Source organism: Buteo buteo, chromosome 11 (assembly GCF_964188355.1).
Source record: "Buteo buteo chromosome 11, bButBut1.hap1.1, whole genome shotgun sequence".
In the NCBI taxonomy this organism is placed as follows: domain Eukaryota; kingdom Metazoa; phylum Chordata; class Aves; order Accipitriformes; family Accipitridae; genus Buteo; species Buteo buteo.
The window spans coordinates 23,911,144-23,934,050 of NC_134181.1; the positions used below are offsets into that span (position 1 = coordinate 23,911,144).

Genomic DNA, 22,907 nt, shown 5'->3' on the forward strand with positions numbered 1-22,907 from the left:
CTCCACTCCTGGCTGATCCTTCAGACACCATGGCTATCACCATCCTCACTCCCTGGCACCCCCAGACCATTATGGCCCTGCTGTGGGGACACTCATTGCACAGGTCCCACTTATCCTGGGACCACCTGGGCCCCTTGACCATGACCATCCTATGCCCAGGGCAACCTGCACCCCTGTGCTCCAGAGGACCCCCAGGTCCCTTGTCATCCTTATTCTTGTTCTTGGATAATCCCAGGCCCTTTGGCCTTCATGGCCCCACTCCCCGGGACTCCCTAGACCCCTTGGCCATAATAACTCTGTTCCAGGTATCCTTGTTGCACAGGTCCCCTCTTGTCCTGGGATCGTTCCTGGGCACCTTGATCATCACCATCCCCTGCTCTTGGGGACTCCCTGATCCCTTGGGCATGGCCCCATACCTGGGGTTCCCCAAGGCTCCCACCGTCCCCTGCTCCCGGGACCCCATAACCACAGGGACCCCCTGGACCCATTAGCCATCATGGTCCAGCTCTGGGACCTCCATGGTTCCCTGCAGGGTGATGTGTGCCACCCCCACGCGCAGCACTCCCTCTCCCGTGTAACCCCCCAGCAGCGCTCCATCTCCCCTGTAATCCCCACAGCAGCGCTCCATCTCCCGTGTAACCCCCCCGGCAGGGCTCCATCTCCCCTGGAACCCCCCCGGCAGCACTCCGTCTCCCGTGTAACCCCCCCGGCAGCACTCCATCTCCCGTGTAACCCCCCAGCAGCGCTCCATCTCCCCTGTAATCCCCACAGCAGCGCTCCATCTCCCGTGTAACCCCCCCGGCAGGGCTCCATCTCCCCTGCAACCCCCCCGGCAGCGCTCCATCTCCCCTGGAACCCCCCCGGCAGTGCTCCATCTCCCGTGTATCCCCCCGGCAGCGCTCCATCTCCCCTGGAACCCCCCCGGCAGTGCTCCATCTCCCGTGTATCCCCCCGGCAGCGCTCCATCTCCCCTGGAACCCCTCCGGCAGCACTCCGTCTCCCGTGTAACCCCCCAGCAGCGCTCCATCTCCCCTGTAATCCCCACAGCAGCGCTCCATCTCCCGTGTAACCCCCCCGGCAGGGCTCCATCTCCCCTGTAACCCCCCCGGCAGTGCTCCATCTCCCCTGGAACCCCCCCGGCAGTGCTCCATCTCCCGTGTATCCCCCCAGCAGCACTCCATCTCCCCTGTAACCCCCCAGCAGCGCTCCATCTCCCGTGTATCCCCCCGGCAGCGCTCCATCTCCCCTGGAACCCCCCCGGCAGCACTCCGTCTCCCGTGTAACCCCCCAGCAGCGCTCCATCTCCCCTGTAATCCCCACAGCAGCGCTCCATCTCCCGTGTAACCCCCCCGGCAGGGCTCCATCTCCCCTGGAACCCCCCCGGCAGTGCTCCATCTCCCCTGGAACCCCCCCGGCAGCACTCCGTCTCCCGTGTAACCCCCCCGGCAGCACTCCATCTCCCGTGTAACCCCCCAGCAGCGCTCCATCTCCCCTGTAATCCCCACAGCAGCGCTCCATCTCCCGTGTAACCCCCCCGGCAGGGCTCCATCTCCCCTGCAACCCCCCCGGCAGCGCTCCATCTCCCCTGGAACCCCCCCGGCAGTGCTCCATCTCCCGTGTATCCCCCCGGCAGCGCTCCATCTCCCCTGGAACCCCCCCGGCAGCGCTCCGTCTCCCGTGTAACCCCCCAGCAGCGCTCCATCTCCCCTGTAATCCCCTCCTCCCCCAGCCCCGGCCCGGGCCCATTGTCCTCCTGGAGCCCCCCCCCGGCGCCGGCCCCGTTCCCGGCCCCGTCCCCTCCCCTCGGGCCCCGGCGAGGGGAGGAACCGGCCCGGCGGGGGCCGTGCCCAGCCTCGCCCCTGCGCCGCCCTGAGCGCCTCGCCCCGGCACCGGCACCGGCACCGGCACCGGCTCCACTCGCTCCCCGCGCCGGGGCCCGCGGCCGCCGCCGCCCCCTCCCTCCGCTCCGCTCCGCTCCGCTCCGCTCCGCCCCGCCCGCCGGCGGCGCCGGGACCCGCCGCCCCGGCATGAAGGTGCTCCGGCACAAGATCGAGCTGCTGACAGGTACGGCCGGGCCCGGCCGCCCCCGCTCCCCCTCCCCGGGCGTGCTGGGGACGGCGGGGGGGCGAGGCTGGGAGGAGCGGGGCGCTGGCGAGATGGGCTTGGGGCCGGGGCGGGGGGGAAGAGCCTTCAGCCCCTGCCTAGGAGATGGGGCTGCCCCCCCTGCCCCCGCCGTTGCCTCTTCTCGCCCAGGGATGGGCTGCTGGGGGGAACGATGCTTTTGGGGGTGCGGGAGGTGATGCCTGAGGAGGTGCCAGGGCTGCAGCGGGGGAAGCCCAGCCTGATGGTGCTGGGGGGGGGGGGGCAGCATCCTGGCACGGGGGTCCGCCAAGCAGACAGCCAGGGTCGCGGCGGGGGGTGTGTGCCTGTGGGACTGCTGGAGCATCCCTTCAGCGCCTGCTCCTCCGCCAGCTTCCCCTGGGATTCTCCCCGCCGCCTGGGTGCCCCGAGGATGGGGCTGGGGCTGGGGAGGAGGTTGCTCTTAGCAACAGCCACTGCGAGACAGCCTGCACCCCAGCAGAGCCCCCCCGCTGCTGCCACCGCCCCCCGAACCCGGGATGCTCAACCCCTGCATCGGTGGCACTGGCGGGTCTTGCGCTGTGGCCTGTCCGCTCCTGCGCTCCCCAGTTGGACCGCACTGTTAGGCTGGTTTGTGGGGGCTGCTGGGGTGCAGAGCTGTGCCCCCCCATGGGGACAGAGAAAACTGTGGGTGTTTATCCTGCACTGGCAGGGCGGGAGGTGGCCCAGGCTGTGTCACACTGGGGTTTTCCTCCACTTCATCGCGGGTCCTTAGCGGTCCTGCTCGGGGGACGATGCTGTGGGCATGCTTCCATGTCTCGGACTGGGCTGCAGGTTCCTTTCCTCCCTCTCCCTGCCTCGCTGGAGGTGGCCTTGGCTTCGCTGCCTGGCAGGGACCAGCCCTTGCTCCTCCAGAATTGCTTCCCTCTGTCGCGCGCTGCTCAGCCCGGAGAATCCGTGCTGACATCCCGTGGGTGCCACGTCTGCGCCAGGGCAGGACACAGGTGGTCAGTGAGGAGACTCCTGTGAGGCTGGTGGGTCGTCCGAGGGACCCCTGCCTTCTGACCAGGCACACTGCCCGGTGTTAAACCCTTTCCACAGCCTCATGGTGATGATGATGATAATAATAACAATAATAATGATGATAGTGTATTTCCTTGCCATGCGCTGGTTCTCCTCCAATAAGCCAACACTGGACTGCAGATCCCTGAGGAACGTAAGCCAACGTGGCTGTTTCCATCCCTGTCTATATATGCAGTGCCAGGGCCCCGGCAGGGCAGAGCACTAGTCCCAAACAGAGCATTAATGTCGTGCTGGGTTTGGGACTGATATGGGATTAGGGAGGAGGCGTGTGCCAGCTGTGCCCAGGAAATGGTGGCACCGCAGTGGGAAGGCAGAGTGGGAGCAGAGATGGGTGCGCTTGGGGCGGCACCCTGGGGATGGGTGCTGTTGGGGAGCATTGGGGCAAGCTGGAGTGAAAAGGGCTCGCTGCCAGCCACGTGCCCCGGTGTGTGATGGAAGCCAAATTGTTTTGGCTGGGAGACCTGGAGCCATGGCTTCCTCACCAGCCCTCCGCAGTGACAGTGGCCCACCAGGCTGGGTGACGCTACCCACAGCCCCACTGCTGTGCTGGCAGGAGCAGGGACGAGGGTACCTTTGGAGTGCCATGGGAAGCAGAGCACCCACGGGAAGCTGGCAGCACGGCTGTGATCCTGCTCGCAGGCTGTTGCGCCCATGGGAGTCCCTGACATGCCGATCCCTCCTCCATTCCTGCGCTCAGCACCACTTTAGGTGACCATCCATCCTGCACTGAGGATGCTGATTGGCACAGGGCTCTGCCACGTCCCTTCTGAGCCAGCTTTCCCCCCCACCACGCAAGCAAGGTCACAGGGCCTTTCCTCATTGCTCAGCCACCCTCCCTCCCATACTAGCTGGAGGCTTTAATTAATAAAGGCATTCACCGTACACTAAGTGCTGTTCCCAGCCACCCCGGGGCTGCGGCCACACAGTGGGTTGGTGTGGTCAGCGTGGGACGCTCCTGCTTTCTTCCAGACCCAGCTACCGGTGAGGCTGATTTTCCTCCCATTTTTTAACCCTGGGATCATGCCCCAGGGGATCGCGGGGTTGCTCGGTTGGTGGCTCTGCAGGCTGCATCATCTCGGCTGTGCTGGTGGGCTGCAGGCGAGGACTATCCCCTTGTGGAAAGCCATTTCCCCAGCAGCAGCCCAGCCTGGAGCAGCGTGCCCCAGACGTGTGCCTCTCTGTGGGGCTGTTGGCACCTCTTCCCGCTGGAGTTTTGCGCGGCCCCTGGTGCAGCGGGACCCTCTGTGCAGGGGGTGACACGGAGACCCCCGATGCTGGGTGCCAGGAGAGTGCCGGGAGGCTTCATGGTGGTGTTTCTCCCTCCAAACAGTTCTGGTTTGTTGGATGGCTCCCAAGGAGCAAAGCGAAGTGCGGTGTCTGCAGAAAGCAGCCAGGTGGCATAGCCTGCTTGGTTTTTGAATGGAAAACCCAGTTGGATGAGCAAAAGCCAGCTTTGGAGGGGAGTTTATGACCAGCTCCCGTACTCCTGGTGGCCTTGCAATGCTCGTGGCATTGCTTGGCCTTTCCACATGGACAACCTGGGTTGACCCAGGTTTGAAGGTGGACAAAGTGGAGCAGGCTTGGCCAAGGCTGTGAATAGACTGGGGTCTGTGCCTGCTGCTGTGCTAGCGTGGTCCCTTATCACCCCCGGTATCTCCAGGGAGATTGCAAAGAGTGGGTAGCCAGTGGAAGGGATGTGGGACTGGTGCTGGCCCATTCAGAGCAGCAACAAGTCCTCCGAAGGCTTGGCCTTGGGGAAGGGGTGGAAACAGAGGCTGCAAAGGCGAACGCCTGAGGACTGGATCCTGCCTGAGCGCAAATAATCCCCTTGCACTGGGACCTGCCAGTTACCCACCCCATCTATACGCAGGGGAGCCTGGATTGTCCCGTGTCCCCCTTGTCTGTCACCTTCTGTGTGCAGCCAGCTGCTAGGGGCACAGGCATCCCCTTGCTGCCCTCTGCTTTCTAAGCTGGGCTCGTGCCTGTGGGTGTTTTTGGAGGTGCTGGCGTTGGGGGGGGTACGAAATCCTGGTGCCCTGGTCAGCAGCATCCAGTCTCATACCTCTGCTGAATGGCAGCTCCATGGTGAAGTCTGTCCCTGCAAGCGCTGGGTCTGAGCTGCCAGCTGGCCAGCACCTGCTTCGCAGGCAAGGAGAAGAGCTTAGGAGTCAAGGCTTCACATTTTGTTTTCTCCCATCATTGCAATACAAACTTCAGGCTGTCTCTCTGCTCCCCTGCTGCTCAGAGCATCCCTCTGCCTCCCAGCACGGCTGACAAACATCTCACCTCATTCTGGCTGTGCAGGGAGATCTTCCTTTCTCCCACCTGTATCTGTCTGCAGCCTAAAACCAGCCAAAACATTGGATTTTCTCTCTCTGACTGATGCTGGAAGCTGGGGTGGGAATTGGGATGCTCTTGCCCTGGATTGAGTGCTTACAGGGGCGACTGGCATGGACAGACCAGGTTGGTCTCCCAGTTTGCCTAAGACCATGCCTTGGAGACAGGTCTGTCCTTAACTGGGAGACCTGGACCTGGGTGGGAGCTGGGAGCCGAGCTCCTCCAGGCACTGCCTGCCCCCTGCATGCTTCCAGCTCCCAGCGGAGGGGCTCGCTGTGGCCTCCAGACAAGCTGAAGCACCAAGTCCCCGTGGTAGATGGGTGGAGTGATGATTTGGGTCCCGTCCCCATGAGGAGGGAGTGGGAGGCTCGAGGGGCCTGGGGCGAAGGGACCCAAGTCAGGTCCCCAGGAGCGCTGACATCTCCCTTGCCCTGGGCAGGGCTGCTGCTGCAGGAGATGACCATGGCAGGGCTGCATGAGCTGCGCTTCACCGAGGAGAAGCCACTGCTGCGGGGCCAGGACGCCGAGCTGGTGAGTCTGGTGACTGCACTGGCTCCAGCTCCTGCACGTGGGGTGCCAGGACGTGGGTGCTTAAGTGGGAGCTTGTGTGTGGGGGGTGTGTGTGCTGATATTGGGTACACGTGTGTGCCCATGTGTTGGTATTCAGTGCATGTGTGTGCAGACGTGTGCTGGTATCGATGCACATGCATGGGTGAGCACCGGTTCTGGTTTGGTGTGATGATGTATGTGTGTGAAGATGTTGCACATACATGCTAATACACACTTGTGTGTGTGCACACGTGCAGGTAGTGCATGCGCATGTGTGCGGGTATTGTAGATGTGCGTGTATGTGTGCACATGTGTGGGCATCGTGTCCTCCTGCAGCCAGTGCTGCCCCAGGGAGTGGGTGCTTGTGGTATCAGGGGACTTCAGGAGTTGGGTGGGAGGAGGGCACCACAGGAGTGAGGGATGGCGGGGGGATGTCTCTGTCCCTAACGGCTCCTTCTCTCCCCAGGAGAACTCGGATGTCTTCCTCTCTGCTGTGGACACGGACTGGAAGGTAGGACCAGCCATGAGGGGTGCCCCCCACCTCTGGGTCCGACGTGGAACAGCAGCCTGCGGCTGGGGAATGCTGCAGGGCACTGAGCGGACCCAGGGGTGTTGCTGTCCCCCCCTTCCATGGGGTCGCAGTGCCTGGTCGGTGTCTGCGCATGGGGCTGCACGTCCATCGTGGTCCCCGGCAGGAGGGGACGGGGGGGGGTGTCACTGCCAGGCATGCTCTGTGTTGGTGCTCAGATGTGGCTGGCGGGCACTTGGCGATGGGCCTGGGACAAAACCTCTTTAAAGCAGGCGATTTCTTCTCAGGAAGGCCGAGCTGCTTTTCCAGCTCCTCTACCATTGCTATGGCAATGGTTTCCCGGGTGATGCCAGCTCCCTGCTTACATAAAGATGTTTGAAAGCCTCTTTCTTTTTTGGAGGGCTGGGGCATTGCCTCCCCATACCACCCACCTCTCTTGGAGAGCAGGGCCCCTCTGCTGCCCGGGCTGGCACCTGCCCACCTTGTACCTCCATTTCGCCTCTCTGGAGGAACCCCATGACATGGCCTTGGGGCTCGCAGGGGCTCAGGTCCTGCCTGGCTCCTGTGTTGGTCTTCATGGCTCTCACACCTCTGCCCGAGCTCATCCCACACCAGGTTCCCCCTGCAGAGACCAGGGTGCCGGTAGATGGGGAGGGAGGGTAGTGGGGCTGCCAGACCCCAGCTCGCTGCCTGTCCCTCTCCCAAAGCATCCCCCCTCCCAGGGGACACCAGTGACCGACTTCAGCTTGTATGTTGCTGCTTTGCCAGTGGCTGGGACTGCCAGGAGTGTGGGCTTGGGTGGTGCTGGCTGAAACAGCAGCAGTTGCAAGGATAAAATAAATCTGGATTTCATTCATCCTGGGAGAGGGGCAGGGGAGCCCAGGTCCCCATTTTGGCAGACCCAAGGCAGTGCCGAGGCTTTTGGGGCTGTCTCCATCACCTGTGTGGGTGGCAGCGTGCAGCCGGTCAGGAAGCAAGGACTTTTGTCAGGATGCTGGGCAGCAGCTGCTGTGGTTCACAGGGTAGAATTCTGGTGGCCCTCTTGGAGGCCACAAAATTATTCAAAAATGGCAGTGGTGGAAAAGAAATGCCGCCCTTCCCAGCAGCTCCAAAGCTGGTGAGATGCTGGGGCGGGGAGAAGCAGGCTGTGCGGGTCTGGGCTGCTCCTTGCTCTGCTTGCTCAGGGTCCCTGTTGACCACTGGAGAAGAAACCAAACCTCCTGGTGTCACTGAAGTGAGGGCGAGGAGGGAGAGGAAGGCAAGGAAGAAGAGGGAGGCAGCAGTGGCAGGCTGCCCAGAGCTCCCAGTAGTGCCACAGGCACCATTATGGCTCTCACTCAGCTGTGCTGGGGCAGGGCTTGGTTGGCATGCAGGGGATGTTAAAGAGCAATGACTCTCCTAGGACAATCTTTGCATGCCAGTATTTCAGGGATTGGCCCATGGTGACGCTGAACTGTGTCCCCAGTGGTGCCCAGGTGGAGCGGTTCCAGACGGCAAATGCCACAGTGATGCACCTGCATGCCCTCAGTACATAAAAAAAATGAACTGGGCAAGGATCAAGGTGGCTTTTCCCAAGCCAGCCAGGCCCTGTGCCCTCTTGGTTCCCTTCCAAGAGTCTCAGGGTGGAGATGGGATGAGCTTCCCAGGCTGTGTTGGGGCAACCCCCTCCTTCCCCGCCCCCCAGCGCTTTGCAGGTTGGTTTCCTGCAAAGGCTGGGGGCTGCCTGCCCTTCCTCGGGGAGATCTTGCCCCATTTTCTAGGCTCATCTTCTTGGGTAATTCAATCCAGCCCCCAGCTTCTCTTCACTGTCCCTCTGCTCCTCCCCAGAGCCAGTCGCTGCTCCCTTGCCAAGATGCTGTGGCCTGGCTGGGGGAGCAGGGACCCCCCACTGCTGCTGCCCACCGAAGTAAAGCCCTTGGGGCTGCTGGCATAGGCCAAGGTGCAGGAGTGCAGGGGCGGCAGGTGCCTCTGCCCTGAGACCTGGGCGCCCTGGCCCTGCTGGAGGTCTGGGCCACCCGCCAAGTGGATGGGCTAGTAGCCAATAGGGTGGCGATGCCATCTGATGCCATTCAAGTGGAGCCAGCCTTGCTCAGCCCTCCCATCTCCCTGCTGCCCTTTTGCATTCACGTCTTACTTCACCTCAGCTTTTCCACCCCTCCTCCCCTCTATTTTGCCACCTTCTGTCTTTTTTTGCCTGCTCATGCCCCTCTGCATCTCTTGCTTTTTCCTGGAGGCTGTGGCTGCTTGTACTCTTTGGCTCCACAGGCAACAGGGCTGAGGAAAGCAAAAATGACACCCAGATCCGCGAACGGCTTTGTCCCTGTGCCAGGAACCACCTGGGAGCAGGGCTTCCCTCTCACACATGGTCCTTCGTTAGCAGAGATGCATCTCTCTAGGCTTGAGTATGAGCTCCCTGTAGGACAAAGCAGTGCAGAGGAAAGCCTCTGGTAGAGGCAAGGTGGATGCTGTCCCTCTGCCTGCCTGTCTGTCTGTCCTTTCTCCCATGTCCAGAGCCGCTGGCTGCCCAACCCTGACTTGTTTGCAGGACACTCCTTTCACTGGCTCCCCACCAGCTCTGGGTGATCATTTGTCCAGGTCAAGGAAAGGGCTCTCCGCAGGGAAAAGTCACTCAGCCCTCTTATTAGACATCAGAGACTCCACAGGAACGAGCCTGCTGGGTGAAGCCAAGGACATGGGGCTTTGCCATGTGGGGAAGCCCCCGTGCATGTGCTGGTGACAGCAGCTGGACCACCTCTGCCCATGGCTGCGGTGCGTGCCAGGGCATGGAGGAAGCAAGCTGTGGTGAGCTGCCGGGGTGGGGATGATACGGAGGTGATGGCAGGCTCCAGCTGGCACGGAGCATCCCTGTGGTGGGCAGGGAGGCTGGAGGGTCCCTGCTGGATGCTGCCCTGGTCCAGCACTGCCACGTGGCTCTCCAGCCCCTTTGGGCAGGCGCTGGAGGGACCGCAGGACTCTCTCGCCATCCATGATTGCCGAGCTTTGTGTGCTGGAGCGGCTCAGGTGCCAGTTGTGCCGAGCTGGAGAGTGGTGCTGGGCTGGGCAGGGGTGGTCAGGGTGCAGGGGGAAGGCACCCAGAGCCTCCCAGCAGGGCTTCTGGGGCCTTGGCAGCACAAGGCCGTCTGTGGGTGCGAGCTGCAGGCAGATGGACTCACCCTCTCGTGAAGCCTCATTGGAATCAGGGCAGAAACCATCTGCCTGCACGCGTGGGAATACACATGCATGTGCGCGTGCATACAGCATGCGTCGGCCCAGGGACAGGATCCAACCCCTCAGCACTGCTGGGTTGTCTTTCCTCCTGCCTTATTTACTTGCCACCGGTGACGTCCAGACTGGGGCTAAATCCTGCATATCCCCTGCGTGCCAGCATCCCGCAGCAGGCGGGATGACTGTGCTACTGGGTAAAACACAGGTACCCAGGCAGTTTTCACATGTGTACATGCACGTGCCCCTCTGTGCACAAGGTTCTGTGTGTGTGCAGGTTGTTGTGCATCCATGGGCATGAGTGATGGCCATGGCATACACGCTAAGCACGTGGGAGAAGGATGCAGCAGGTGTGTTCCTTATATGCACGTTACCATGCACATACATGCACAGGAACATGTAGCCATACAGACACACAGGGGCCAACCCCATGTGGGTATGCGCAAGCATTTTGTGGGGTGCATGTGCTTCAGCATGGGTCATTGTATTTTTTTTTCCAAAGTTTGTGTGCACAGACGTGGGGAGACATGGTTTTGCCTGGCCCCTGTGTGTCTGTATTGGTACGTGTTCCTGTGCATGTATGCGCATGGTCACATGCGTATGCGGACCATGCCTGCTGCATCCTTCTCCTGTGTGTTTACTGTGTACCCATGTCTGTTCGTGGGTGTGGGTGTGCTTTCTGGTGCATGTGCGTTGCTGCAGGGCCTTGGTCTGGGTGGCTGCAGGCTCAAGCATGATTCTGCATGTTTGCGTGGGGCCGGAGTCACACGTGTGTGCATGATGGGTGCAGGGGAGCATTGCTGGGCTCTGTCGTGATGCTGCTGTGTGAGTTGCAAGGGGTGCGAGTGCAACCCTGTCCTGGCACCCCTGCCTGTCTCGGTTTGCCGAAGGAGGGAAGATGGAGCAGGTACCGCACGGTGCCAGACGTTTTTTCTTCATAAACAAGGGTGCTTGAGGCCAATTGGAGCATGAATAATTCCCGTGGCAGCCAATGGCTGAGTGCTGGCTCCATCGCAGCGCTTGCCCGCAATGGAGGCCAAACCTGCCGGGGCTGCGCGTCGCGTCGAGGGGGAAGGGAGAGGGAGGGCTTAGCGCAGGGCTGGGGCTGCGCTATAAATCGAGGTGAGGGGCTGAGCCAGCGCAGAGCTCTGCTTTGCCCCAGCCTGCTGCACTGCTGTGCCCCACGCCAGGACCCCGTGCTCGGCCCACCCTACCTGCGCAGCCTCGTCCACCCGGTTCCTCACCATGCCTGAGTGCTGGGATGGGGTAGGTACCACCATTCCTGTGCTTGCTGCCCTCCCTTCCCAGGGAGTTTTGCCCCAGTACCTCCCCTGTTCACCCAGGCTGGAGCTTTGCACCCAGCAGGGCTTGGCATGGGCCAGGCAGGCGTTGCTGCCGGGAGGTACCTGCTGCTGGGGAGCTGTTCCTTCCCCAAGCCCCGCTGCCGCATCCCTGACATGCCGCAGATTTCGGGGACGCATTGTCCTTGAGCATGTCCTCCCCGAGCCCAGCAGAGATGCTGTGCTGAGGCTGAGGGTGAGTGAGCGCAGCTGCAGCAGCTGTGAGCTGTGCTGGGGCTGACTGCTGATGGGGGAGGAGGCGTGCTGCCCCTTCCCCACCCCCAGAGTTGTAGAGGGAGAGGGTCTCTTGCTGTTTTGAAGCAATCCTTTGGATGCCTTCTGGCCTCTGCGCTGATGGCAATATCCGATGGCAACAGGCTAGTGTGGAGGGGGGTGAGCGAGGTGGGAGCACTGCAGTGGCGAGCGGGTAACCTGGACAGGGCTGGGGTCTCTCAGGCAGCTATGGGTGCTGTGACGCCCGCACCCCTCCTCGCTGGGGCCATGGGTTGTCACTGCCCCCCCCCCGCCTCGCTGCCTGCATCCCCTGCATCCCGAGCCTCTCCTCCTCAGTGAGCATCCCTGCGGCAAAGGGCAGGGCTGTCGTACCCAGCGATGCTGCAGAGGCTGCACCACGAGCAGGGATGTGCCTGCCGTGCGTTTGGGGGGTGGTGGCAGTGCTGGGGAAGGAGCTGCCACCTTGGGCGTGTGATTTTGGGGTAGGGTTGGAGACTGAGCTGTTGGGGCTGTGATGGGGACTGTGGGCATGGTGATGGCAAGGAGGCAGCCCTGTGCCCAGGATCAGACCACATGGATGCCTCCTGCTCTGTGACGTGGGGTCAGGCCCTTCCTCTGCCTCAGTTTCCCCATGCATTGTTGCAGGGCAATGTCCCTGCTCATCGCCTGCTGCCTGATACAGCCCCGGGGAGCGGAAGGACAGCTGATGAGGGCTGGGGACAGCGTGCCCTTGGGGAGCCGAGCACTGTCTCCACAGAGCCCTTGAGCTGCCCTCGGGCGCTGCGTCCCCCCGGGGACAGTGGATCTCAGTGAGGGGAGGCACTGCAGTGAGGAGATCCTGTCCTCATGCGGTTCCTCCCACCTGAGGCCCGTGTCCTTCAGAGTCCTTGGCAGTGTGCAGCCCACGGGAGCATCCCTGTACCCGCTCCCCTCCCTCTAGTCCATCCATGGGGCTGCCAGTACCCGCACCGAGGACTGTGCCGGTTGGGCACCTTGCCAGCATCCCCTGCCCAGCCCTGCTCGGCGTGCGATGCTCCTGCACCCGCCAGATCCCAGCTTCGAGGTCACTGCCACTGGGCTGGCTGGCAGGCATGGGCATCTGGAGGGGATCCCTGGTCCCTAGGCAATGCGTTGGTCAGCACCTGGGAATGCAGCCTCAGTTTCCCTTGCTGGCTGGGGACAATGGCTGTGAAGGTGAGGCTGGAGCCCTCCCAGCCAGGGAAACTGAGGCACGGGGCAGTCTTGGTCTCTGTATGGGGGCACAGCCATTTCAGACCAAGGGATTTTAAAGTTACTTTAGCTGTCATTTTGGAATCAGGCTGCAGCATTTCCTGGGGTGGTGTCCAGGGTCTGACCTCTGCCTGTTTGTCCCAGGCACAGCGAATCCAGGCCAGCTAGGCCATGCTGTGATCCCCCACCCTGTTGCCAAAAATCCCTCGGTCTCAGGCCCTCAAAGATCTCCTGTCCCATCCTGTGGTCCACCTGTCCTGTCCTTCAATCCTCCTCTCCCAAGCCCTCTTAGATCATCCCATCCCATCCCAAACCTTTATCCCTTGATACCATCCCATGATACACCTGTCCAATCCTAAATCCTGTTATCCTATTCCAAGTCCTTCCTTCATTCCCTTCCCTTCCCTTCCCTTCCCTTCCCTTCCCTTCCCTTCCCTTCCCTTCCCTTCCCTTCCCTTCCCTTCCCTTCCCTTCCCTTCCCTTCCCTTCCCTTCCCTTCCCTTCCCTTCCCTTCCCTTCCCTTCCCTTCCCTTCCCTTCCCTTCCCTTCCCTTCCCTTCCCTTCCCTTCCCTTCCCTTCCCTTCCCTTCCCTTCCCTTCCCTTCCCTTCCCTTCCCTTCCCTCCTTTTCCCTTCCCTTCCCTTCCCTTCCCTTCCCTTCCCTTCCCTTCCCTTCCCTTCCCTTCCCTTCCCTTCCCTTCCCTTTCCTTCCCTTCCCTTCCCCTCCCTTCCCTTCCCAGGAAGCCAGGTCAGTGGAGGCTGGGAGCATTTGTATGTGATTTGTCCTGCCTTCTGTCACCGCTGAGATGCCCAAAGCTGGGGTTTTTCCCATGATGGCTGCTCCTCCTTCCCTTGTGCTCCCATGACACCCAGCCACGTGGAGAAGCAGTGGTGAGGGGTGGGATGACAGGGCAGGAGAGGATGTCTTGGGGCAGGCAGGTGTCACCCCATCTCTCCTGTTCCCCCAGGAACATGACATTGAGACCCCCTACGGGCTGCTGCACGTGGTCATCCGGGGCTCACCGAAGGGAAATCGCCCGGCCATCCTGACATACCACGATGTGGGCCTCAACCGTGAGTGCTGGTCCCTGGGCCATGGGGCGCAGGGGCAGGCGGGAGCAAGCCTGGGGCTGCACAGGGTGCCAGGATGTCGGCCAAAGCCCCTGGCTCAGCTTATTTGCCTCTTCCCATGGAGGGTCCCCAGGCTGCATTGGGTCTCCCCCGGCATCTGAAAGCACCAGGAGGGTTTGGATGCTCAGCCAAACCCAAAGCCTGGGCCAGGCACAGCCAGGAGTTCTTGCCCACCCCGTGTCCACCCACTCACGCCAGGCAGGGATGGGATGTGGGGGATGCTGGGTCAGTCCCCGCCGCCGCTGCCAGCCTGCTGGTATTCAGAGCATGGACCTGGCTGGCAGCAGGGCATGGAGGGGGCCGAAGGTGACAGGGAATAGCAGGGAAGAAGGGACCCTGAGGGGCAGGGAAAGAGGGATGCTGAGCCGGGACTCTGGATTTGGGGATGCTGTGCTCTCTGTTAGCCTGCAGCCTTGGACCTGCACCCCAGACCTCTTGCCCAGGCTGTGCCCCCTGGGTAAGCCAGGATGCCCAGTGCCCTGTGAGCAGGGAGAATCATCTCCCCTTCCACTGGCGGCTGAGGCTGAGTCACTGGCATGCTACGTGAACCGCCTCTCCATCACAGCAGCACTCTTGTGTCCAGGGATGCATCATGTTGGTTGCAATGGACCTTACAACCTGCCTTACCCCCATGTTTTGGGAGGGATGGCCCAGCACCGATGCCATGGGTGGCAGCATCCTCCAAGCCCCGGCAATGGCTATATCCTGCTGCAATGGTGGTAGCCCGTCCACAGCAGTGCTGAGGCTGTTTCTTTGACTGTTTCCAAGCAGGGACATTTGCAGCCATTTCTCAAATCCCATGTTTGCTTGAGCCCTTTCTGGGAATTTTAGATAGGGCTGATAACACTCTGAGCTGCTAATCCCACTGCCTGCTGGGTGGTCCTGCAGCTCCGGGCTTTGCATCCCCCAGCCCCATCCCTCCAAGAAGACGAGGCTCACCCAAACTCCTCGTCCTCCTGGCTGTGTCCGTCCATCCCCATGCCTCCCAACACCAGTAGGGATGCAGACCTTGCTAACAGTGGCTGTGGTCTCTGCTGTAGGGTCAAGGAGCCTGGAGGGAAAGGGATAGGAGGGCTTTGATGGCATGTCACCTCCCGGCTGAAGGGCAGTGGGAGGGCAGGCAACCTCTCTCCATGCTCCCCTGGCCCACCAGGCCCCCGTGCTGGGGTGTTTCGTCTCTGATCCCTGCCTGCCCTTTGACAGACAAGCTTTGCTTCAACACCTTCTTCAACTACGAGGACATGCAGGAGATCACAAAGCACTTTGTGGTGTGCCATGTGGATGCGCCGGGCCAGCAGGCAGGAGCCTCGCAGTTCCCTCAGGGGTAGGTGCCAGCTTTGGGGGCTCACTCTGCCTGCCGGGATGTCACCTCCCTGCCCACTGGGTTGTCACTGCTTGGGCAGTAATGCCCTGCCTGTGGGTCTCTCTGAACTGTATCAAAGCCTGTGGCAGCCGACTGGCCCAGGGTGGTCAATGGGGTGGTTTGCAGGTGGGTGGCATTTCCCTGCCCACTTTCGGCAGCCCAGCTGCCCTGTCCCAGCCTTCCCACTCTGCGTGGGTCCCATAACCGCTGTCCTGTGCCTCCCTGTGCCGCAGGTACCAGTACCCATCAATGGACCAGCTGGCTGCCATGTTACCCAGCGTGGTGCAGCATTTCGGGTGAGTCAGCCTCTCCTCCATGGCTGCTGGCTGAGGGTGCTGGGCAGGGAGGTGGGCAGGAGGCAAGGGTTTGGGGCTGGGGGAATTGTCCCTGTAAGCTGGCACCCTGCATGTCTTCTTGTGCCCCAAACTGTGGGTGGAGCAGTGCCCCAGGCAACCCACGCTGGCACCCACTGTCCCTCCATATGCACCTCTCTGCTTTCCAGGTTCAAGTACGTGATCGGGATTGGTGTTGGGGCAGGAGCCTACGTGCTGGCCAAGTTTGCGGTGAGCCTGGGGCTGGAGTGGGCTGGCCCTGAGCTGACTGTACCTGCTGTCAGCCCGGGGCATGGGGAAGAGTAGGAGCTGATGCCCCTTGGCAGGCTGTGCTGCTGTGAAGGTTCCTGGAGGGCCGGGGCGCCAGGATGGCAGTGCTGTGGCCATGGTAGCCAGGCAGTCTTGCCACAGGTCTCCCATTGCTCCCAGGACAGGGCCATGTCAACCCCGTGCAATGCCTGTGCAGTGGGCAGTGGTGCTGGTGGGGGGCTGCCCCTCAGTCTCCCCTTCCTGCTGAGCGTCACCCCTCTTGCTCACTGCAGCTCATCTTCCCCGACCTGGTCGAAGGACTGGTCCTCATGAACATCGACCCCAACGGCAAAGGCTGGATTGACTGGGCAGCTGCCAAGGTGAGCAGGGCCCCGACCCCCCGTCCCGTCCCTGGCAGCTCCCTGGGGCATGAACCAGCCACGGCGGAGCTGTAACTCTCTTGTGCTCCCTCCGCAGCTCTCTGGCCTCACCAGCACACTGCCGGACACTGTCCTGTCCCACCTGTTCAGCCAGGTAAGGGCTGCGCATCCTGCCGGCCCCCTGCCACCAGCCCCCTACCCAGCATCCCAACCGGGTCACCCGGGCTGTGCCCTGCCCTGCCTGCCGGGTGCCACAGTGCCACTGGACCTGCCCCATGCCCAGGGATGGAATTAGCCAAGCCCTGCCTGCATCCCTCCTGCCTGATCCGGGGATTAGCCTTGATGAGTGTGCGACTCATGCCCGTGTCCTGCCTGGGTGTGCTGCTTGCAGCACCACTGTGCCCAGCTGCATTGCCCAGCACCCTCCTCCTCTGCCCCCCTTGCTGGCACAGCATGGGCAGGCCTGGGGGAGCGGGGTGTCTCCACGGCACCCAGCAGCGCCTGCCCTGATCTTCATCTCCTGCTGGCACAGGAAGAGTTGGTGAACAACACAGAACTGGTGCAGAGTTACCGGCAGCAGATCGGCAGTGTGGTGAACCAGTTCAACCTCCAGCTCTTCCTCAACATGTACAACAGGTGAGCACCCCGGGTGGCCCTGCCAACAGGCTGGCCCCCTGTCTGCGCCGGGGTGAGGGGCTGCAGCGCTGGTGGGTGGCCCTGAGGGCACCATGGGAGCCCTGACCCCTTTTGGGTGCTGCCATCACCCTCCGGTGCAGGCAGGCAGCAGTGCAAAGTTGGCCACCAGTGCTGGCCAGGGATGTGGAAGTGGTGGCACCTGTGCTAGAGCCTTACCATGTCCCAGAGCCCATGGCTGTGGGTGCACGTCCCCTGGTCTCCTCCTGCACGGGGTGCTGGCACAGGCCTGGGGAAGGGGGCAGAGATGCTGTCCCATGTGTAGAGGGGGTTGGGAGCATTGCTACTCTGCATCCCGTGGTGCAGGGTCTGCTTGGGTCATGGCAGAGATGGCCATGGGGTCCTCCATCCACAGGGTGCCAGGACAGTGGGGCTGGGTGCTGCTTTCCAGAGCTGGCAGTGCCCCAGCTCTTGTGCTATGGCATTGGTGGCAGCACCTGCCCATGGCCTCACACTGGCCCTCTTTTTCCTTCATCAGCCGCAGGGACCTGGACATCAACCGGCCTGGGACTGTGCCCAATGCCAAGACGCTGCGGTAAGAGTCGCACTGGCGTGGCATAGCGGGGGTCCCAGGGCAGCGGAGTCCAGCCAGGCCAAGCCCTGACTGTGCTCCTTCCTCCTCCCACTTCCAGCTGCCCCGTGATGCTGGTGGTCGGAGACAATGCGCCTGCTGAAGAGGGGGTGGTGAGTGATGGGGTAGTGCCTGCGGGGTGGCATGCAGACAGTGCCCACGTGTGGGTGTGCTCATGCTCACTGCCTGCTCAGACACACGTGAGGTCCTGTGTGCGGGAGTGTGCTGATGTGCAAACCTACCTGCTCGTGTGAGCATGTGTGCATGTGCATCTGTGCATGGTCGCCACACCTGGAAAACCTCCCCTTCCTCATATGCCCAGACGTGCTCACAACATGCATGCTCTGATGTGTCGACACACCCCCTGCTTGGCCATATGCACCCAAACAGCTGCTAGCACATGCGTGTGCTTGCACACATCCACATGGTTGTCCACACTTGCACAATCAGCCTCAGGTACTGTGCAGGTGGCCACATTTGTACATAATGTGTAACTGCATGCACACACCCCCCACCTCCAGCACATGTACCTCTGTGCATATGCACATGAGCACACTTGTGTGCTTGTACACGTGTGTGACACACAGGATGCCTCACCAGCCGCTCTCCCCTATCTTTCCAGCCCCCATCCTTGCCCAGACGCTGCCTGGCAGGAGGAAGGTCCCCTCTGTCCCATGGCAAGGGATGGTGGTTCTGCAGGCTCAGTGCTTGCCTAGCACCCTATCTCCACCTGGCTGGGGTGGGATGTGCCAGCTGGAGTGCCATGGGCCAGTGGCAGTACCCGTGGGCAACTTCTGCCAGGCTCAGGGCACCCCAGGGTGCTAATATCATCCCTCTCACCTGCAGGTGGAGTGTAACTCCAAGTTGGATCCCACCAACACCACCTTCCTGAAGGTAGGCGGGTGGCAGGGGGCAGCTGGGCGGTCCCTCCTGCCCATGAAGTGCCCCATTGCCCTCTGCCCCAGGGTTGCAGGGTGTCCCCCTCTCCCCGTTTGAGGCCCGTCCTGGCCACAGGACTGGGGACAGGTGGGGAGAGCAGTGTGGCCCCAGCAGTGGCATCCTGCAAGCAGGTACCAGGGGACAGGGTGGGCAGCAAAGGCACCCTCCCGTACTAAGCAGGACCTTCTCTCTGCAGATGGCTGACTCCGGTGGGCTGCCCCAGGTCACACAGGTGAGCCCTCACAATTTCCCCAGTTAACTGGGTACACTGGGCCCTGAGACATGCACGAGTTCTGTCCATGGCTAGCAGGGGATGGGCTGAGGTGGGCACAGGGGTCTTTGGCAGGGGCTGCCAGAGGCAACTCAGGGCTAAGTGGGGATCTCGGCCCTGGTGCTGCCTCAACTCAGCGTGCTCTCTCCCCGCAGCCTGGCAAGCTGACCGAAGCCTTCAAGTACTTCCTGCAAGGCATGGGCTACAGTGAGTGCCAGGGATGGGCAGGGGGCTGGCACATGCCTGTGTGTGCACATGTGTGTGTGCCCGTGTGTGCGTGTGCTGACCCTGCCACAGGAGAGAAGCCTGGCACCCCCGCGTGCCCGTCCTGATGGAAAGCTGCACGTGCGTCTGTGGCGTTGTATGTGCAGGTGCGCAAGATGTCTGTCTGTGCATTCGTAGGGGTGCCAGACGTGCAGGCTCTGTGTGCACACAGATGTGTGTACAAAGGCTCTGTGTGTACATACGTGTGTGGACAGGATCTCTGTGCATGCACGCACACTTACATGTCTGTGGGCATGCACAAGCAGGGGCTGTCTGTGCACACAGACGTGCAGAGTCCATGTGCACAAGTCTGCGTGCATATGTGTGTGCGTAGGTCCGTGGGCACGTGTGTGTGTATGCGTGTCTGTGCAGGTCTGTGTGCGTACCCGTGTGTGCACACATGCGAAGGTCCACGTACACACGTGTGTGTTTGCAGGTCCACATGCACGTGTGTCTGTGTGTGTGCAGGTCTGTGTGCACACGTGCAGTTCCGTGTGCACGCACACGTGGGGCTGGGCAGGGGCTCCTGGCCCCGCAGAGCGGCCAGCACAGCTGACGCTCTCTTTCTGCCCTCCCTGCCCTTCTCCCGCTCCACCCCTGCCAGTCGCCCACCTGAAGGATCGGAGGCTGAGTGGAAGCACAGGTACCGCTCAGTGCTGCTCGGCCCGTGCCTGCTGCTGCATGGTGCCCGCCTGGCCTGTGCCCTCGAGCTGCCTGGGCACCTTTGGGAGCAGCCTGGGTGCGGGGCTGGCCTTCCCCAGCCAGGTGCCCTCCGCCCTGCTCCACTTTGCCTGAGATGGCACCCTGAGCCGGGTCTGGAGGCTGAGAAAGGGCATTCAGAGAAGTCCCCCCCGATGCAGGCACAGTCTCGGCAGTGTGCCCACTGTGCTCTCCTCCAGCCAGCCAGGAGCTGTGCCTGCTGGGCATCCTGGCTGGAGGAAGGTGTCACCTTCCTTGCACACACTGGGGAGCCAGGAGAGCTCCCATCCCGGCTCACTTCTCTGCAGTGTGACGGCCAGAGGTCCCCACTGCCTTGTGCTCCGTGGTCACATGCCTGGGAGATGTGCCCGGCACATGTGCCAGGGCACCCTATCCCTGCCCCGCTGTCCCGTGCCAGCCTGGAGCTGCTCATGTTGTCACAGCACCGCATGCTGCAAGCTTGTGCCTGGGGTCATTCGCATCAGGGAGTGGGACCGGCAGCTTTGCTTGTGTGAGGCAATGTCGGCTCAGGTCCTTCTGGCTTTTGGGGGGAGTTGAGCACCCTGGCCATCTCTCTGTACCCGTGCAGTGCCATCCGCCAGCATGACCCGCCTGGCACGCTCCCGCACGGCCTCCCTCACCAGCGCCAGCTCAGTGGATGGCACCCGCCCACGTGCCTGCACCCACTCGGAGAGCACCGAGGCCATGGGGCAGATCAACCACACCATGGAGGTATCGTGCTGAGGTCCACACCCGCTGCCGACGTCTCCTCCAGAGCCATCTCCCATCCGTCAGCATCCCGCCAGCACCCACCTGCCCCGTGGACATCCTCTACCAGGGCCCTCGCTCCTTTGGGATCGATTTGTCTTCTTTGCTGTTGGCCTCATCCCTTTGTCTGGTACCGGAGAAGGAGAGGGGCTTCACTTCACTGCCTCCTGGCTCCGGCTCCTGGCTTTGTCCAGCAGTCACATGTGGTTCTGCATTGGTCCTCACCCTCCCTGGCACTGGCTTGGCCCTGGCTTGGGAGGGTGGGTGGTAGGGGGACAGGGCCAGGATGAAGGAGCAGGACGGGGTGCTGAGATGGGGACGGGATGGTGCGATGGGGCAGGACAGCAGGCTGTGGGCAGAACAGCAGGATGTGGAGAGGACACAGAAGGTAGATTGGTCCCCCAAGGTCAACTGACGGCTGGCCAAGCCAGAAGGAGGACAGGAACAGGGAGTGGTGCTCACTGGGAGGTCACTGGGCCCTTCCCTGGGGATGCAGCTTCCATTTCTCCCTGCTGGCCCTCCCTGGGGAGAGCTAGCATGGGATCCCCCAGCACACCCAGGACCTGGTGTCCCAGAGCCAGCTGAGCATTGTGAGAAATTGCACCCCAAACTGTCCTCTCGCCCTGGTCATGTACCCTGAGGGCTGCCCCGGGGCAGGGGTAGAGGGCTCAGCCCTGCTCCAGAAGCCATCAGGGCAGGAGGGTGGCATGGGTGTCCCGCTGCCTCTGCCCATGCCCTCGCCCGTGGTGGCACTTCCTTGGTCCCTTGTTGCAAGAAGGACAATCGCCACCTGCCACCAGAAATGCACCGGAGGGGGAAGGGGGGCTGTGTGCCCTGGCTTGCTCTGTCCCTGCCACACCGGCAGTTCCACTCGCAGCTCTTGGGCTGAGGCCGCCAGGGCTCAGAGGCCACCGGCTTTGGGGACATCACATGGCAAATCCCCCCTCCGGTTTCGCCACAGCCCGTGGGTGTCGCTGCGGTGGAGCCATTAGCAATAAGATGAGACACTCCTCCCCTGCAATGCTGGGGAGCCCTCAGCACTCTCTGCCCTGCAGGGTGCATCGCTGCAAGGTGCTGGCAGTGTGGGGCGACCCATGGAATGTGGGGAGCACCCCAGTGTCTGGCTCTGCCCACAGGCTGGCTTTGCCCACAGAGCTGGCCAGAGCCATCATGGCCCCCCCGAATCCACTCCCTCCCCAGCATCTTGCCTGCGCACTGAGCGGGGTGTCTCTCAAGGGCTTGGCTCCCCCTGAGCCGCGGGGTCCCATCCGGCCACCAGCTACAGGTGGATCCAGCCCCTCGCGCTCGGCACGGACAGCCGCGTCATCGCGTAACCCCGCCATCGGCCACCCAGCCTCTGCTGCTGCCCCTGGCCTGCCCCCCCAGCAGCAGAGCCCGGCTCCTCCTGCACCTGGGGTGAGGGAGCCCCTGGCTCTGGCGATGGGTGCTCAGGTCTTTGCGGGTGGTCCATGGGGAACCCGAGCAGGGACCTGTAAGGGACCCACTGGGTGCCACCATCTGGACGAGCAGAACCAGCCCACTGGGAGCAGGTCCCACCCAGCGCCCCAAAAGCACTTGCCCCCCAGACCCCGTGCCTGCTGCCCAGCAAGGGGCACAGGTGTCCCAGGGCTACCAGTGAGTGTATGAGGGCTTTTGGCCCCGAGACCTGTGCCCCACCCAGCCCCTCCCACATTGAATGGCCACCCCGAAACACCAGTGTCCCCATTTGTCCCCCACTTTGTTCTGCCGTGTGCTTCCTTCCCAGTGTGACTCTGAAAGCTATGTAGCTCCTTTTTACTGTAGATACCGCTGCGATCTCTTGTTTTCTCAGCGTGTCCTTCCAGATGATATATATATAAATACCTATACATAATATATATAAGGGTTTGTCCGGTCCCTGACCTTTTTGGGTTCATCCCCCGTTGTATTCTCATCCAAGCGGTGCTGTGTAGTTCCGCTGGAGGTGGTCTGGCCGTGCTCGCCTTTGGTTCCTCACCTTGGTTTTGTTGGTTGGTTTACTTTTCCCTGGTGGTTTGTTCTTTTGATTTTTGTTGGTTTTCCTTTTTTCCCGGTCACAGCGGAATTTAATGCATTTTTCAGTCTGAGCGCAACCTGGTTTCATTATGGCGGCATCAAGGCTGCAGCACTCACGAGACGGCAATACGTAAACCGGATTTAACTAACTTGTTGCTGTAGAGAGGATTTACTGTGTTGGAAAAAAACCAACAAACTAATAAAGATGTTAAGAACCTGCTGTGCTCTTTTTAACATACTGCAGGGAAACGGGTCTGAGCCCATCCTGGGCCTGCCTGCAGAGATCTGGCAGGCAGGGAGAACAAGGGGCACACCTTGGCCACCAACCCCACCAGGGGCTGCACTGCTGGGAAAGGGGGACCAGAGAGGAGCCCAGGACCCCAGGGTGCATGTGGATGGGAGCTGTGGGGTGCTTTGGCTTTGGGGCAGCCATAAGCAGAGTGTCCCATATCTTGGAAGTGGATGGAGACTGGAAAGATGCCAGTTGTGGCCCAGTGAGGTTGGATCCAAGGGGTGTCCACTGAGGGAGGAAAGACGCGTGGCTGCACAACTCTGGGGATCATCAGGGTCCTCAGGAGATCCAGCCTCCCTGTCGTCTTCCAGGACTGCAGG

The 22,907-nt window shown here is 61.8% G+C and overlaps 1 protein-coding gene across 2 annotated transcripts; it reads left to right on the top strand.

Moving 5' to 3' along the window:
- Positions 1-1,860: 1,860 nt before the first annotated feature.
- NDRG4 (NDRG family member 4) lies at positions 1,861-22,515 on the top strand. Of its 2 annotated transcripts, XM_075040600.1 has the most exons (17): positions 1,861-2,064; positions 5,939-6,030; positions 6,515-6,559; positions 13,570-13,675; positions 14,936-15,056; positions 15,329-15,391; positions 15,598-15,658; positions 15,970-16,056; positions 16,154-16,210; positions 16,589-16,692; positions 17,228-17,284; positions 17,382-17,433; positions 18,167-18,214; positions 18,456-18,491; positions 18,686-18,737; positions 19,399-19,437; positions 20,083-22,515. In XM_075040600.1, exons 1-17 carry the CDS (start codon positions 2,028-2,030, stop codon positions 20,235-20,237), a joined length of 1,212 nt encoding a protein of 403 aa, XP_074896701.1. In that variant the 5' UTR covers positions 1,861-2,027; the 3' UTR covers positions 20,238-22,515. The 2 variants fall into 2 exon arrangements, with proteins under 2 accessions (XP_074896701.1, XP_074896702.1); XM_075040601.1 differs by lacking the exon at positions 19,399-19,437.
- The last annotated feature ends 392 nt before the right edge of the window (positions 22,516-22,907 follow it).